Source organism: Orcinus orca, chromosome 5 (genome assembly GCF_937001465.1).
Source record: "Orcinus orca chromosome 5, mOrcOrc1.1, whole genome shotgun sequence".
Classification (NCBI taxonomy): Eukaryota; Metazoa; Chordata; class Mammalia; order Artiodactyla; family Delphinidae; genus Orcinus; species Orcinus orca.
Genome location: NC_064563.1, coordinates 145393353 through 145405969, shown reverse-complemented (window position 1 = coordinate 145405969; position 12617 = coordinate 145393353). Strand labels below are relative to the sequence as shown.

Below are 12617 nucleotides of genomic sequence, written 5' to 3'. Positions count from 1 at the left end.
CCTGGACCGGGGCACGAACCCGTGTCCCCTGCATCAGCAGGCGGACTCCCAACCACTGCGCCACCAGGGAAGCCCAAGTCTTATCTTTGAAAGCTAATTTTTGGAAAATAGAGTACTGCCCTCGGTGGGAGGACAGCAGTCATGACTGCTTCTTCTAGTTAGTCCCGTTGACCTAGCGTTCAGGACACCAGGCTGAAGAGATGGGTTTCCTGCCGAAGGTCAGGTCACAGGTCAGGCCTATGTGAATTCCATTCCTGGGCAGGGACCTCGTGGTGGAGAGAGAGCAGCTCACTCAGATGAAAAGAAACTGTGTTTATTCCCGAGTGTCCGCTGCCAGCTACCCCCTGCTCAGCCTCCTTCTCTGAAACTCCTGTGCAAGAGTGCTTTGCCCTCTTTAGAACCGTGTGTGTTTGGGAAGGTGAGTGAGATGCAGGAATTTGGCCCTGATCTCCTGCTGATTCTCTTCTGTGGATTCCCAGAGATGGGCACAGAGGAGAGCGGAGGCTGGGCTGCAGGGCACACCCCACAACGGCGCCCTGCTTCTGGGCTGCGTACTCTCCACTCTTTCTGCTCTGGCTTTGGTATAACCAAAAATTTCATACTGCAGTTACATTTCTCTCTTCTTGTTATCTTACGGAGACTCAGAAAATGCCTGCAAACGTTTGTAGCAGTGGTCTCCGTCTGTTTCTTCCATCCTTTGCAACCTTATCGCTGTGTTTTTGTTTTGTTTTTTTTTTTTGCGGTACGCGGGCCTCTCACTGCTGTGGCCTCTCCCGTTGAGGAGCACAGGCTCCGGACGCGCAGGCTCAGCGGCCATGACTCACGGGCCCAGCCGCTCCGCGGCATGTGGGATCCTCCCGGACCGGGGCACGAACCCGCGTCCCCTGCATCGGCAGGCGGACTCTCAACCACTGTGCCACCAGGGAAGCCCTTGTCGCTGTTTTTTGACACAGACAGAGGCGTGCTTTTTCCTGGTTCTGAACGCGTGTGCAGTCGCTCTTCTGGACGGTTTTGCTTTGCAAGTGGCCCTGGAGGGTTGCGATGGGTCGTGCGTGTCAACACAAGCTGCACAGAGACGGGAGTGGAGGTGGTGGTGGGGGCTGGTGGCCCCCGTCCAGCCCTGACAGGCTGCCACGTGGGGTTTAGCGAATCAGCTTCCTGGGCCAGGACATCACGAACATACATTCACTTAGAATATGTCCCTGTTGCCAAGTCAGCTCGCACTGCTCACCGCACAAGCAGCCCGTAAATCGAGAGACCAGCTGGGGCAAGAAATAGCGACTTTATTGGAAAGCCAGCAGACCGGGGAGATGGTGGACCCGTGTCCCAAAGAACCAGCTGAGTTAGCATTCAGGCTGCTTTCATGCTAAAAGGGGAGGGAGTAAAATCAGGCGTCTCCTGGTTCCGGTCAGGGGATGTTAATTTCCTCCTTCCTGCAGCCATTCACAGGTGAGCCTGGTCAGGATGTTTCCTGTGAGCCAAACAAAGGTGTTTTAGCTTTACTGTCTTTACCTGGGAGGCAGGGTTCCCAGTGAGGGGCCATTAGGTATAATTTAAGCTTATAGGCAACATCCCTTTAGTGATTAACTTGTAGCAGAATACAAAGGTTCTTCTCCATTACATCCCCAACTTTGAGGTCTCACGAGAGCATCGGTAGTTTTTTTTTGAAAAGGACCCTGAGCCACCAGGGTCTTCCTCTGTGTTCCATGGACCCTGGTCATCTCCCCCCACCCCCAGACTCCCACGGGGGTGCCGGGAGGGCTAGGGGCACTGCCTCCGCAGTAAGCACCTGCCCCAGGCAGCTGTTTCAACCTAAGTTCAATAAAAGTGAAAGTCCAGCTCCCCAGGGGCACTCGGCACACGTGGCTGCCCCCCTGGCCGGCAGTTACAGAACATTTCTGTCATTGCAGAAAGCTCTGCTGGCCAGCACTGGGCAGGAGCCGTGGCCACACCAGGGCACATGGCCTGGCTGTTTGGGGTTCCGCCCTTTCTTGTCACATGAGCCAGTGAGAGGTTGGGGAATTCCATGTGGGCCGTAGCATGCATTATTTCTTTTCTTGAAGTTGTATGGGGGGGATGGTGTCTGGTCCCACCAGACTGGCTTCTGGGAGGAGGCCACGTTTCCGTGACTGGTGACAGCCCTGCGTCAGGCCCTGGTTCCAGTGCTCTGTGCCCGGCTTCCTCATCTGTGAAATGGGGACATTCACGGGCACGAGCGAGTCCGTGCAGGTAAAACGCCGAGAACGGTGCCTGGAGCATTGGACCTGCTCCCAAGCGGTGTCACCGCTGTCATTGTCACCTCCTGCGAGGGCAGGTGTGCCCTGCACTGGGCTGGGCTGCACAGGGAGAGCAGCTGCTGGACCACCTCCCCCTCTTGTCTTTTGAAGCTGCAGGCACCCCAGAGAGCAGCACGCCAGTGGAGGCGGAACCCAGCCGGTGGGTGTGCAAGGTGTGTTCGGCCGCCTTCCTTGAGCTGCAGCTGCTGAATGGTAAGGGGCAGGTGCCTGCCCAGCCAGACGCCGGCGAGTCCCGCGCTGCGCTCCCCCTGACGTGCTCTGTCACTTCCACGCCATCCCTCTGGGATGGTGGCAGAACACACGGGAGTTCCCTGGCTTTGCGGGAGCAGCTCAGCTCCCAGCCTGTGTCTTCCAGGCCTCCTCCCGGGGTCTGTGCTTTGGCTTGAAGTTCTCTGTGTGTCTGGCAGCGAGGGGTCTTGTTTCCTTTCTCTGAAGCTCAGCAGAGCATTAGTTTGGTGTGGGGGGCAGTCTCTATTTCTGTAGCCTTCCCAAGCATTTGCAGCCAGGTGGCCTCATCGTTAGCTTGTTCTGCTACGTGGCCAAACTTCCAGACGCTTCCCGTGACACGCAGCACGTAACGTTGTTTGCTTTAAAACTTTCCTTCCCTCATCCCTCACCCCTCTCCTTCCCTGGCCCCTCGAGGGCACTCGCGCTGCACAGTGGCCCTGAGCGTGGAACAAGTGGGGAGACAGCCGCCACTTCACACCGAGGCCTGTGTGAGCCAGTCAAGGTTGTCGATGGGAAGAATGGCTCCTTGGCCGAATGTGCAGGCGGGCGCCAGTGGTCACTGGAGGGCGCTGGTCCCCATCTGTCTCATGGGTCACTCCTCCGTCCTCTTGCTGGTGCCCCGCCCTCCAGCCAGCCTGAGCCCAGCTCACCTTCATTCAGGGAGCATGGCCATCTCTGTCTGCTTCCTGTGTGTGGCCCAGTTATCTTTCCCTGGGAGGTCTTTGAGGTTTCTTCCGTTGAAAATAAAGGTTTTTGGCCTTCACGCAGTGTTTTGAAAGACAATTTTGTTCATTATGAATTGAATGTTTATCACTATTCCTCTTCAAAGGCTACATTTTAAAATAACTGTATTATATATTCATCGTAGAAAAATTAGAAAGCTTAAATGAGCTTTGAGAAGAATATAAAAGTTGCCTGTAAGGTCACCGTAGAGAGACCCACGTTACCTTTTTGCTGTGCTCTTCCACAGTTTCTCTTTGCTCATACACGCGTACCCAGGCTTTTAGTTTTTACAAAACTGTACGTGATATTACAAAACTGCCCGGCTTCTGTCGCCTGACTGACTTTAAAATGGTGGTTGTGTTTGGTGCAGTGGAAATGCTGTCATTTTCAAGGCAGAAGAAATAACGTTTATTTGCCTCTGCAGAGGGCACCCTGTTAGCAAATAAAATTGAAAACAAACAAAATGGAGGTTGGGAGTGGACGCCCTGCCTTATATGCCTTTGCTCCCCTGTCCTGCAGAGCACCTGTTGGGCCATTTGGAACAATCCAGGAGCGTCCCCCCAGCCGGCCAGCAGGATTCGGCGGCGGAGAAGGAAGCAGACGTGCCCCGGGGGGAGCCTCCCGCAGTTCCCAAGAGTGTCAGTGCCGCCAAAGAGCAGAAGAAAAAGCCTCGAAGGGGGAGAAAACCCAAAGCATCCAAGCCAGAGCAGCCTCTAGTTATCGTGGAAGGCGAGGAGCCCGCAGGTGAGGGGGAGGGGCCCGCAGGTGAGGGGGAGGGGCCCGCAGGTCCCGGTCCTGGGGTAGCAGTGAAGGGAATGGGGAGGGACCTGAGGCCATGTTGCCTCCATGCCGGGTAGCAAAACTTGGCACAGAGCCCTTCTCTTTCGCTGAAGCAGCTCTTCACGCACGGCGACTCGCAGTGCGGTTGGCAGGCTGTGCCGGCTGTGACCTTTGACAAGCGCGTCCACCTGTGTAGCCAGATATCAGGACAGAGAGCATGTCCGTTCCCCCCAGCCGCTTCCCGGCTTGTCTCCGCGTGGACTGGCGTTCCCGTCCTGGGCACCGTCTCTGTGCCCGGCATCTCCCGCACGGCGTGTAGGGGAGGCTCGTCCACAGTCGGGTCCCCGCTGCCTCTTCTCCTTTGCTGCCGAGCCGTGTTGGTCCATCATGTGGACGCCCCACCGTCTGCCCCCGTGTCCCCTGTGGACGGTCGTGCAGCTGGCTTCTCCGACTGTACAGTAGCCTCAGCTGAGCTTGGAGGGACCCTGGGCCCTCATTCTCGGGTGTGGGATTCCCAGAATGCCATGTCCCCTCGGCCCTCACGTGGCCTCTGCCAGAAGTGCCTGGTGCCAGAGGATTCCTGGCGGGTCTCGCACGTAAGGACCAGACATGATGCTCAGACACTAGCGAGTCCCCTCACTACCTTCCTTACTGATCACTGGGCAGTTTTTCATTTCACCGTCTGCCGTAGCCCAGGATTGCTTTTGCGAGTGTGAGAAGAAATTTTTATCCTTTCTTGGAATTAAAGAGAATTCAGAGGAGCAGCCCTCACATAATGTTCTCAGGAGAAGTGGTTTAACCTTCCCCTGGACAGTTTCCCTACTTCTCTATAAACAAGTAGAGGAGAAGGAGGTGAAAAGCTTATTAAATGATTATTTCACTAATTCTAAGTTGCATCAGGAAGACGTCACAGTAGGTGAAGTGGCTAAATCTTTTCACGTAACCTTCCCGTATTTCACTTGTCCAGAGGTTCAGGCCTGGGTCCCTATCACTGTGGTTATTTGATATTTGACTCTTGTACAAAATGATGATCTGCTTTTGAACATACTCAAGATGGCTTGTGTGATTACAAAAATTAATATTTCCAAATCTCTGTCAGGACAGAATTAACTAGGTTATAAGGTCCCACCGTATGTCAAAGTGTTTCGGTTTTAGGTGGTACGAAAGGGATTGAGATAGTGTCGTGACTTAACCACAGATTATGACTCCAGTTTTGAGCTAAGAATAATATTTTGCTTTTCTAAATCTGCAGGTAAATGTGTGGATTCTAAACTATCGCTAGTTTTTTTGTGTTTTTTTTTCCCGTGTCAATCTTGTGATCTGTGTCTGCAGCGTTGGCCTGGCTCTGGCCCCTCGGGCCTGTCATCTTGGTTCGGGTGCGTTCCATCCCCGGCCCTGGTGATGACACGGCTTGTCCTGTCCCCTCCACACAGAACAAGTGGCAGAGATCATGAGCGAGGTCGAGCCTGTGGCTGCGTCGCCGGACGAACGGATCATGGAGCTGGTTCTGGGGAAGCTGGCCGCCACCCCCAGCGACGCGAGCTCAGTGCCAAAGTATGTCCCAGAGCAGCGCGTGGGCCCGGCTTCACAGGCAAAGGCGCCGTGGCGGCTAATCCATTCCAGAGGGAAGGCCGGATGAGAGGGGATGGTTTATTTCTTGTAGGAAACATATGTGCTTGGGAAGCAGCAGGAACTCTGGAGCCCAGGGGGTTAATAGCGCATCCACTGTGAAATAGCTTAAAATTTTAAAAACTATTTTTTACTGTAGTAAAGTACACATAGTACACAATTTACCATCTTAATCGTTTTTAAGTGTACAATTCGGTGGTTTTAAATACATTCACCTTGCAGTGCAGCCTTCCGCCCATCTCTGGAACTTTTTCATCTTCCCCAAACTGAAACTCCATACTTACGAGAAACACTGACTCCCTATCAGCCCCTCCCCAGCCCCTGGCACCCACCATTCTGCCTTCTTTCTCTGTGAAGAGCTCAGAGGAGGTACCTGTGTCTCCAGGGGCCTCATATAAGTGTTCTCACACGGTGTTTGTCTTTTTGTGATTGGCTTATTTCACTTGACGTGACGCCCTCGAGGTTCATCTGTGTTGTAGCAGGTGTCGGAATGTCCTTCCATTTTAAGGCAGAATAATATTCCATCATGTGGGATGGACCACATTTTGTTTATTCATTCTTCCATCAAGGACACTTGTGTTGCTTCTGCCTTGGCTGCTGTGAACAAATGCCGCTATGATAGGACAGTTTGTATTTAAATTTCTGTAAATTTAACACCTTGCTCTGTGTGTTTCCACTTTTTATGAACGAGGAAAATGTTTGTATTTTAGTTATTATTCTTAGGCAGTTTTTTGCCCTGGAGTTGAATAAGCTGGTGGCAGTATTTTTTTTCCAGCCCTTTTCCCACGGGGCCAAAACGCGCTGGTCCTGTAGGGTTCGGGAAGCTGTGGAAAAACTGAAAACAGAGCAGAGCAATGTCAGAAATGGTGAACCTGACCTACTTACTTATACTCCATCTTATTGCCCAGAGGGTTTCGGTAACTTACCGTCAGAAACACATTTCATAGGGAGAAGAAGTTTGAAAAATCAGGTTCGGGGAAAATATGAAACAGGGTAGAGGCAAGTGAAAAAAAAGAGAACAGTTATGGTTACTCCGGTCGGCACACCAACTGAGCTCCAGGCTTCCCGGTGGCCGGAGTTAACGCCCAGGGAGCTGAGTGGCCGGTACGGGAAAAGCTAACGGATGGCACTGCGCGTTCAGCGTGTCTGTCCCTTCCAGGTGCCCCAAAGCTGCAGGGGTGTGCCTGAGCACGGCCCCCCGCTCCTGTGTCCGGCTAGGAGGATTTGCCAGGGCCTCTCTCCAAGGTGACTGTGACCTTGAACTTTTTCCTCCGACCGCCCTGTCTCCCACCGGTCTCACCGGCTGGTGTGTCTAACCCAGCAGGTTCCCGCACCATCAGAGCGGCAGCATCACCCTCAAGAGGAGCCTGATTCTCTCGAGCCGCCACGGCATCCGGCGGAAGCTGGTGCGGCAGCTGGGGGAGCACCGGCGGGTCTACCAGTGCAGCATCTGCAGCAAGGTCTTCCAGAACAGCAGCAACCTCAGCAGGCACGTGCGCTCCCACGGTGAGTCCCCGCGACGTCGGCGCCGGGCGGCTGGGAGCCGGGCGGCGCGCCCCAGGCGGGCGTGTGATCTCAGGGCACCTGGAGCAGTGGCGCGCGGCTTGTCGCTGCTCGTCCCTTAGGCGACAAGCTGTTTAAATGCGAGGAGTGCACCAAGCTGTTCAGCCGCAAGGAGAGTCTGAAGCAGCACGTCTCTTACAAGCACAGCAGGAACGAGGTGGGTGAAGGGCCGCTGCTGTCCAGTGACAGAGGAGAGCAGCCCGTTGGCGCTGATGAAGGAGTCACAGGGTGGGGGCAGCGGGAGCCGGAGCGGCCCAGGTGGGTCTGGGCCTGGCTGCGTGCCACCAGGGCTCGGGCCGAGCAAGAGGCCCGCGTGGGCAGCGAGCTCACCCGGGCGCGGGGCTCCCTCTCAGGGCAGGGGCACGGCCAGACAGGGTTCACGCTCCACGCTGGGCAGGAGGGTAGCGGGGGAAGGGCCCGCTCCCTGAGGGGGCGCGTCCCAGCTGCCCCCGCTTCCCGCCCCCCCCCCACCAGGTCGACAGCGAGTACAGGTACCGGTGCGGCACCTGCGAGAAGACCTTCCGCATCCAGAGCGCGCTGGAGTTTCACAACTGCCGGACAGGTGAGGGGCCCCGCCCGGCGCTGAGGCGCGGGTACCTGGCGGGGTGGGGACCAGGTGTTCCGGCAGAGGGTGAAGGTGGATTTAACAGGTGTCCTCACCTGTAACGTTCCCCGCCGTTCGGGGTGCTTGAAGCAGCTGTTACTTACTCTCAAGAGACCGAAACTTGCCCTATAGACGGGGATTTATTTCACATCCTGTTATTCCTCCGAAGCAGCCACATATGGCCCACAGTTGAGCCCGTGGTGAAGCAGGGGGGTTTCGTCATCGCCGAGGATGGTGAGTGGTAGGGTTGCTCTGGGACCCGGTGAGAAGTCCTTGAAGAGATGGGGTCGCGGCTGGAGGGCTGGGCTTCCGCCTCGCTCTCGGCAGGAGCTTCCTCAGCCATCCGCTCCCCTCCCTCCGAGGACCCCGCCTGGGTCCAGGTGAGGGCCTTGCCGCTCCCTCGCACACTCCGGCCTCCGCTGAGCCTGCCGCTGTCCCCAGTCCCCACTCGTGACACGGACCCCCGTCTGCTTGCGTGCAGCTGAGGCCGGCGTGCTTGGGCCAGCCGGTGGCCGGGACAGGTCTCTGGGCCTGGCCGAGGGTCTCAGGCCCCGTGTCTGGCCGAGCGCGCAGCTGGCTAGTGTACGCGATGTGTAAATCCCCGTGGACGGCCAGGGGATGGCTGTGCAGGAGCCCAGCCGGCAGGGGAGGCCCGTGTCCTGTCCCCGCGGCTCTTTGCCCTGTGCCCCGTGGGGGAAGGCAGGCGGCTGCGTTCCCACCAGGGAGGATGGGGTTGGCGGAGGGTCGCTGTTGTCTTTTCGGCCCCCTCTTCTAGGCATCGTCGCACACCTGGGGGGTGGATACCAGTGGCAGTCGGCTTAGAGACCTGCCAGGTTAACCTTTGATTCCGAACCCCCTTCCTGTCGAGCCCTCTGTGTGTGTCACCGGTCACTGTATCTCTGTGCTGGTTCTCGTTAGGGTGCCGGGGGGCCGGCCCGCATCTCAGGGCACCCTTACCCCGTCACCTAAATGGCCACTGCCCCTCCCTGCCGGTGGCCAGCACCCGCTCCTGCAGCCTCTGCAGTGTCCCTTCATTTGGTTCATCTGCTTGTTCCGCTTTGAGGGCTCCTGTTGGAAACTGCGGCTGGTTTCCTCCGTCCACAGTGCCTCGCTTCCAGGGCGGGGCTTTTCTGAGTGGCAGGTGAGTCTCGTCTCACCTGAGCTCCAGCTGCCCCGAGCGTCAGTCACGGCAGGAAGTGGCCTTGGAAGCTTCCGGGTGCACTTCCAGGGGCTACACCACCTGCATTCCACAGCCCAGGTGTTCCCAAAACCCGGGGAAAATCCACCAGTCTTGATGCCGTATCAGTCAGAGGACCCTCGAGCTGTGCTTATCGCCGGGCAGGATGGCGCTCCATGAGGCCACGCTGGGTTCTGCACGAGCTCAGTGGGTGGGCATCAGAGTGGAGGGTGATGCCCCTGTCCCGGCCCGGGTGTTTGCTGAGGCCCGCTGGAGGCTGAGGCAGAGAAGTTCTCTTCTTTTTATCTTTATTTCTCTAGACACAAATGAAACAGAAGGTACTAAGTCAAAGCAGCAGTTGCTACATGTCAGCAAAAAGTTCTGTTAAACCAGACGTTTGTCTGTCTTCGTTATATAGAAGTTAACAGAGCAGCAATGAATTGAAATGCAGTTTCTCCACAATTTCAAAGGTCAGAAGTTTTGGATGGAAGACAAAGGATAAACCTGGGAGCTGAGGTCATTTGTGTAATATATTATTTGCAGGCTGTTGTACTTTCTTATAATAGTGTTCATGTTAGGAGAATGTGTCTTCCGTAGACCATGAAGTCAGGGATTTGTGTGAGGTTTGAAATGATGGGTCTGCTGGGCTTTTTCTCAAGCTTTCACTCAGCAGGGCCTGTCCTGGGTGTGAGGTGGCCCTCGTCTGCCCTCGACCTTCCTGAGGGAGCTGGAGGAGAGCAGAGGCTCATGTCCAGGCCCTCAGGCAAGACAGGGTCTCCCCGGAAATCCCCTGTCCCGCCTCTGGGTGACCCTGTGCCCCCTCCTTCACCGGAGCCCACGTGTTGGGCTGCACCCCCAGGCCTGCAAGCCTTGGAGCTGCCCAACCTCGAGACCAAAGAAAGAGCCCAGAGACAGCGACAGAGACATCAATGGTTTATTGGACGGGGGAACCTTACACGTCGGAAACAAAGGTCCTGAAGCCTCACCCCGCCACGTGCAGAGGGCAGGCAGCACATGGCAGGCAGAGATCTTACCCCCTCAGGGGAGAAGGAGGCTGCTTATAGGGGCAGCTGATATCAGGTTGGCTCATCAGTTACCAGGGAAACCAGCGGCTGGGGCACACCCCTCCCATCCCCTCAGGTCAAGGACCACCAGCAGGGCAGGTGTCTCCCTTTAATGAACTAGCAGAAAGGCAGAGCCTTCTGGCCTGAGGATTAGAACTGTCACCAGCTGGGGCAGGGGGCAGCAGTACAGGGGAGCGTGTAGAGGTGAGGCGGGCACTGGCTGGGCAGGGGGCAGACAGAGAGCGGGGCACAGCCATGCTGAGAGGCCTGACCATCCACCACATAACAGGTGTTTGTTCTCAGTTACTGCATTTTGCTAAAACATGAGTGTAGGCCTCGAGGGCAGCAGGGATTATGGGGGGGGGGGCGGGGGGAGGGGCGAGAAGGTTGTCGTCCAGCACCTGCCTGGATTCCTGAACTGGTGACATGTGGACGCCATGGCAGGAAGAGCCACCGTGGTGACAGCCTGGCCCAGACGGCTGCTCCAGCTCTGCTGTCACCCGGCGAAGGCCACACCGGAGCTGTTGGGGATGGTTAGAGGTGGGTCCTCTCCATACGCTGGGAGGGACTCGACCCATTAGAGAGAAGAAGCGAAAGTCCAAGGGCCGTGCTGCACCTTCCACGGCTGTCGGGTTCCTGGGCGTGTGGGCCACCCGCCCAGGAGGGAGGCTTACCTGTGTGGTTTAGCAGGCCCAGAGTGGGCGGGGTCTCCAGTGATCCCGTGGAACGGCCCTGTAAGGCGCGGCCCTTCATCTCTGATGAGCAGAGCGGGATGGCAGACGCCCTCATCTCTGGTGGTCTCATTCCTAAGGATCCACGCCGAGGACATCTAGTAGGAAGAGCATCATTACATTACCTACAATATCAAAAATGATGAAGTAGGGCTTCCCTGGTGGCGCAGTGGTTGAGAGTCCACCTGCCGATGCAGGGGACGCGGGTTTGTGCCCCGGTCTGGGAAGATCCCACATGCCGTGGAGCGTCTGGGCCCGTGAGCCATGGCCGCTGAGCCTGCGCGTCCGGAGCCTGTGCTCCGCAACGGGAGAGGCCACAGCAGTGAGAGGCCCGCGTACCGCAAAAAAAAAAAAAGATGGAGTAAATTACGATGTATGAACTGGGTGGAAAATTATGTGACCACTAAAATCAGCATGGAAATGTCTGCATGATAAGCACAGGTACCGCACACACACAAACGCGTGTACAGGGAGTGTGGATACCCCGGGGCCTCCACCTGGGGCTGCACATTGGGGTCCACCTGGCAGAAGTTAAACTGCTGAGGCCTGAGTCCCCGGGGACGCTGGGCAGTCTGGAGCCGGTTTGGTTGGAACAGCTGCCTGGGGGATGCTGCCCAACGTACAGGGCACAGGACAGCCTCCCGCAGAGATCCGGCCAGAGTGTCAGCAGCGCCCAGGCTGCGATTCCCGGACATGGGAGTCCGCTGTGCAGCAGAGTGAGGACCGCGATCAGTCACTGTAGAAAACGAAACTTGGCTCCGGCCTCCGGGATTTGCGCATTCAGCAAACATTTGCTGACTATGGGAAGTGGTCAGTGGGCTTTAGCCAAAGGCCCAGAAATGAGGGTGACACGGTGTGACCTCAGGCCCTCGCTCTGGAGCGGGACGCACACTGTCATGCCCACCCGCTCAGGTGACACGGGACGGTGTTCCCGGTGCTGCAGGACGGCCGTGGGCAGTGAGGGCTGACTTTCGGGGCTGGCGTAGGTGACGGACCCGTGGGCAGTTAACGTGTCCTGGCAGGAGCAGGGTGGGCGTGGCGGGGTTGAGGGCAGAGGACAAGTCTGAGTGGAGAGCGCTAACCAAGGCCCCGAGACCCCCTAAACCAGGGGCGGAGGCCGGGTGGCTGGGGCCAAGGCAGACAGCTGGAGAGGTGCCAGGGCGGGGCAGATGCCCTGATGGCCCCTGTGCTTGTGCTCATAGGGGGCAGACCCCCCGGGCCTGGGGGGAGGGGACAGGACACCCCAGGGTCTGCCTTGGGCACCTGGAGGGAGAGAGCAGGTGGGGCCTGTCCGAGGCCCTGGTGGGGCAGTCTGGCCACCTTTGGGGAGGGACTGGGGAGGGACACCGGGCTGTGGGTATCTCTGAAGGCTTCAGTGTGGGGAGGGGGTGTTTGCTGGGGGTGGGTGCACTTCTCCCAAAGGTGACCTAGGGACCAGACGGTTTTGTTTACAGGTGGGAGACATTGGGGATGTCTTTGTGCGATGGGGGAGGAGCCTGTGGAGGGCACGTGGGAGGGGAGGGGCAAGCGATGGGTGGACTTCGGAGGAGCGGTGGGGCGGGGCAGGAGGCCGCTCATCTGACGCTGCGGGAAGGAGGGGCCAGCGCCGCGGTCAGGTTGGCTGAGGGGGTGAGGGCCAAGGACAGCTGTGGTCCAGCCGCTTTCCTTGCCACGAATCCCCGGATGCTGTGGGAGACTTGTGGCGCCAGGGAGGAAGGAGGTGAGCTACCTGTTTGCTCTGCACGCTGCTCAGGCCTGGCATGGCCCGGGGGGCTTCGTCAGCTCAGGTGGTGCTGTTTCCTGGCCCCGCCCTCCTCCGGT

The 12617-nt window shown here is 57.4% G+C and overlaps 1 protein-coding gene across 6 annotated transcripts in view; it reads left to right on the top strand.

The window, feature by feature from the left end:
- PRDM15 (PR/SET domain 15) overlaps nucleotides 1-12617 on the top strand; it is a 58871-nt gene that overhangs the window by 23697 nt on the left and 22557 nt on the right. For 4 of the 6 annotated variants that reach the window (XM_033418352.2, XM_033418350.2, XM_049710284.1 and 1 more), the window contains 6 exons: nucleotides 2388-2489; nucleotides 3768-3992; nucleotides 5462-5582; nucleotides 6979-7163; nucleotides 7283-7377; nucleotides 7695-7782. In XM_033418352.2, coding sequence (XP_033274243.1) covers nucleotides 2388-2489; nucleotides 3768-3992; nucleotides 5462-5582; nucleotides 6979-7163; nucleotides 7283-7377; nucleotides 7695-7782 — 816 coding nt within the window. The remainder of the gene's footprint in view (nucleotides 1-2387; nucleotides 2490-3767; nucleotides 3993-5461; nucleotides 5583-6978; nucleotides 7164-7282; nucleotides 7378-7694; nucleotides 7783-12617) is intronic. The other 2 variants (XM_004286834.3, XM_049710285.1) reach the window with 1 other exon arrangement.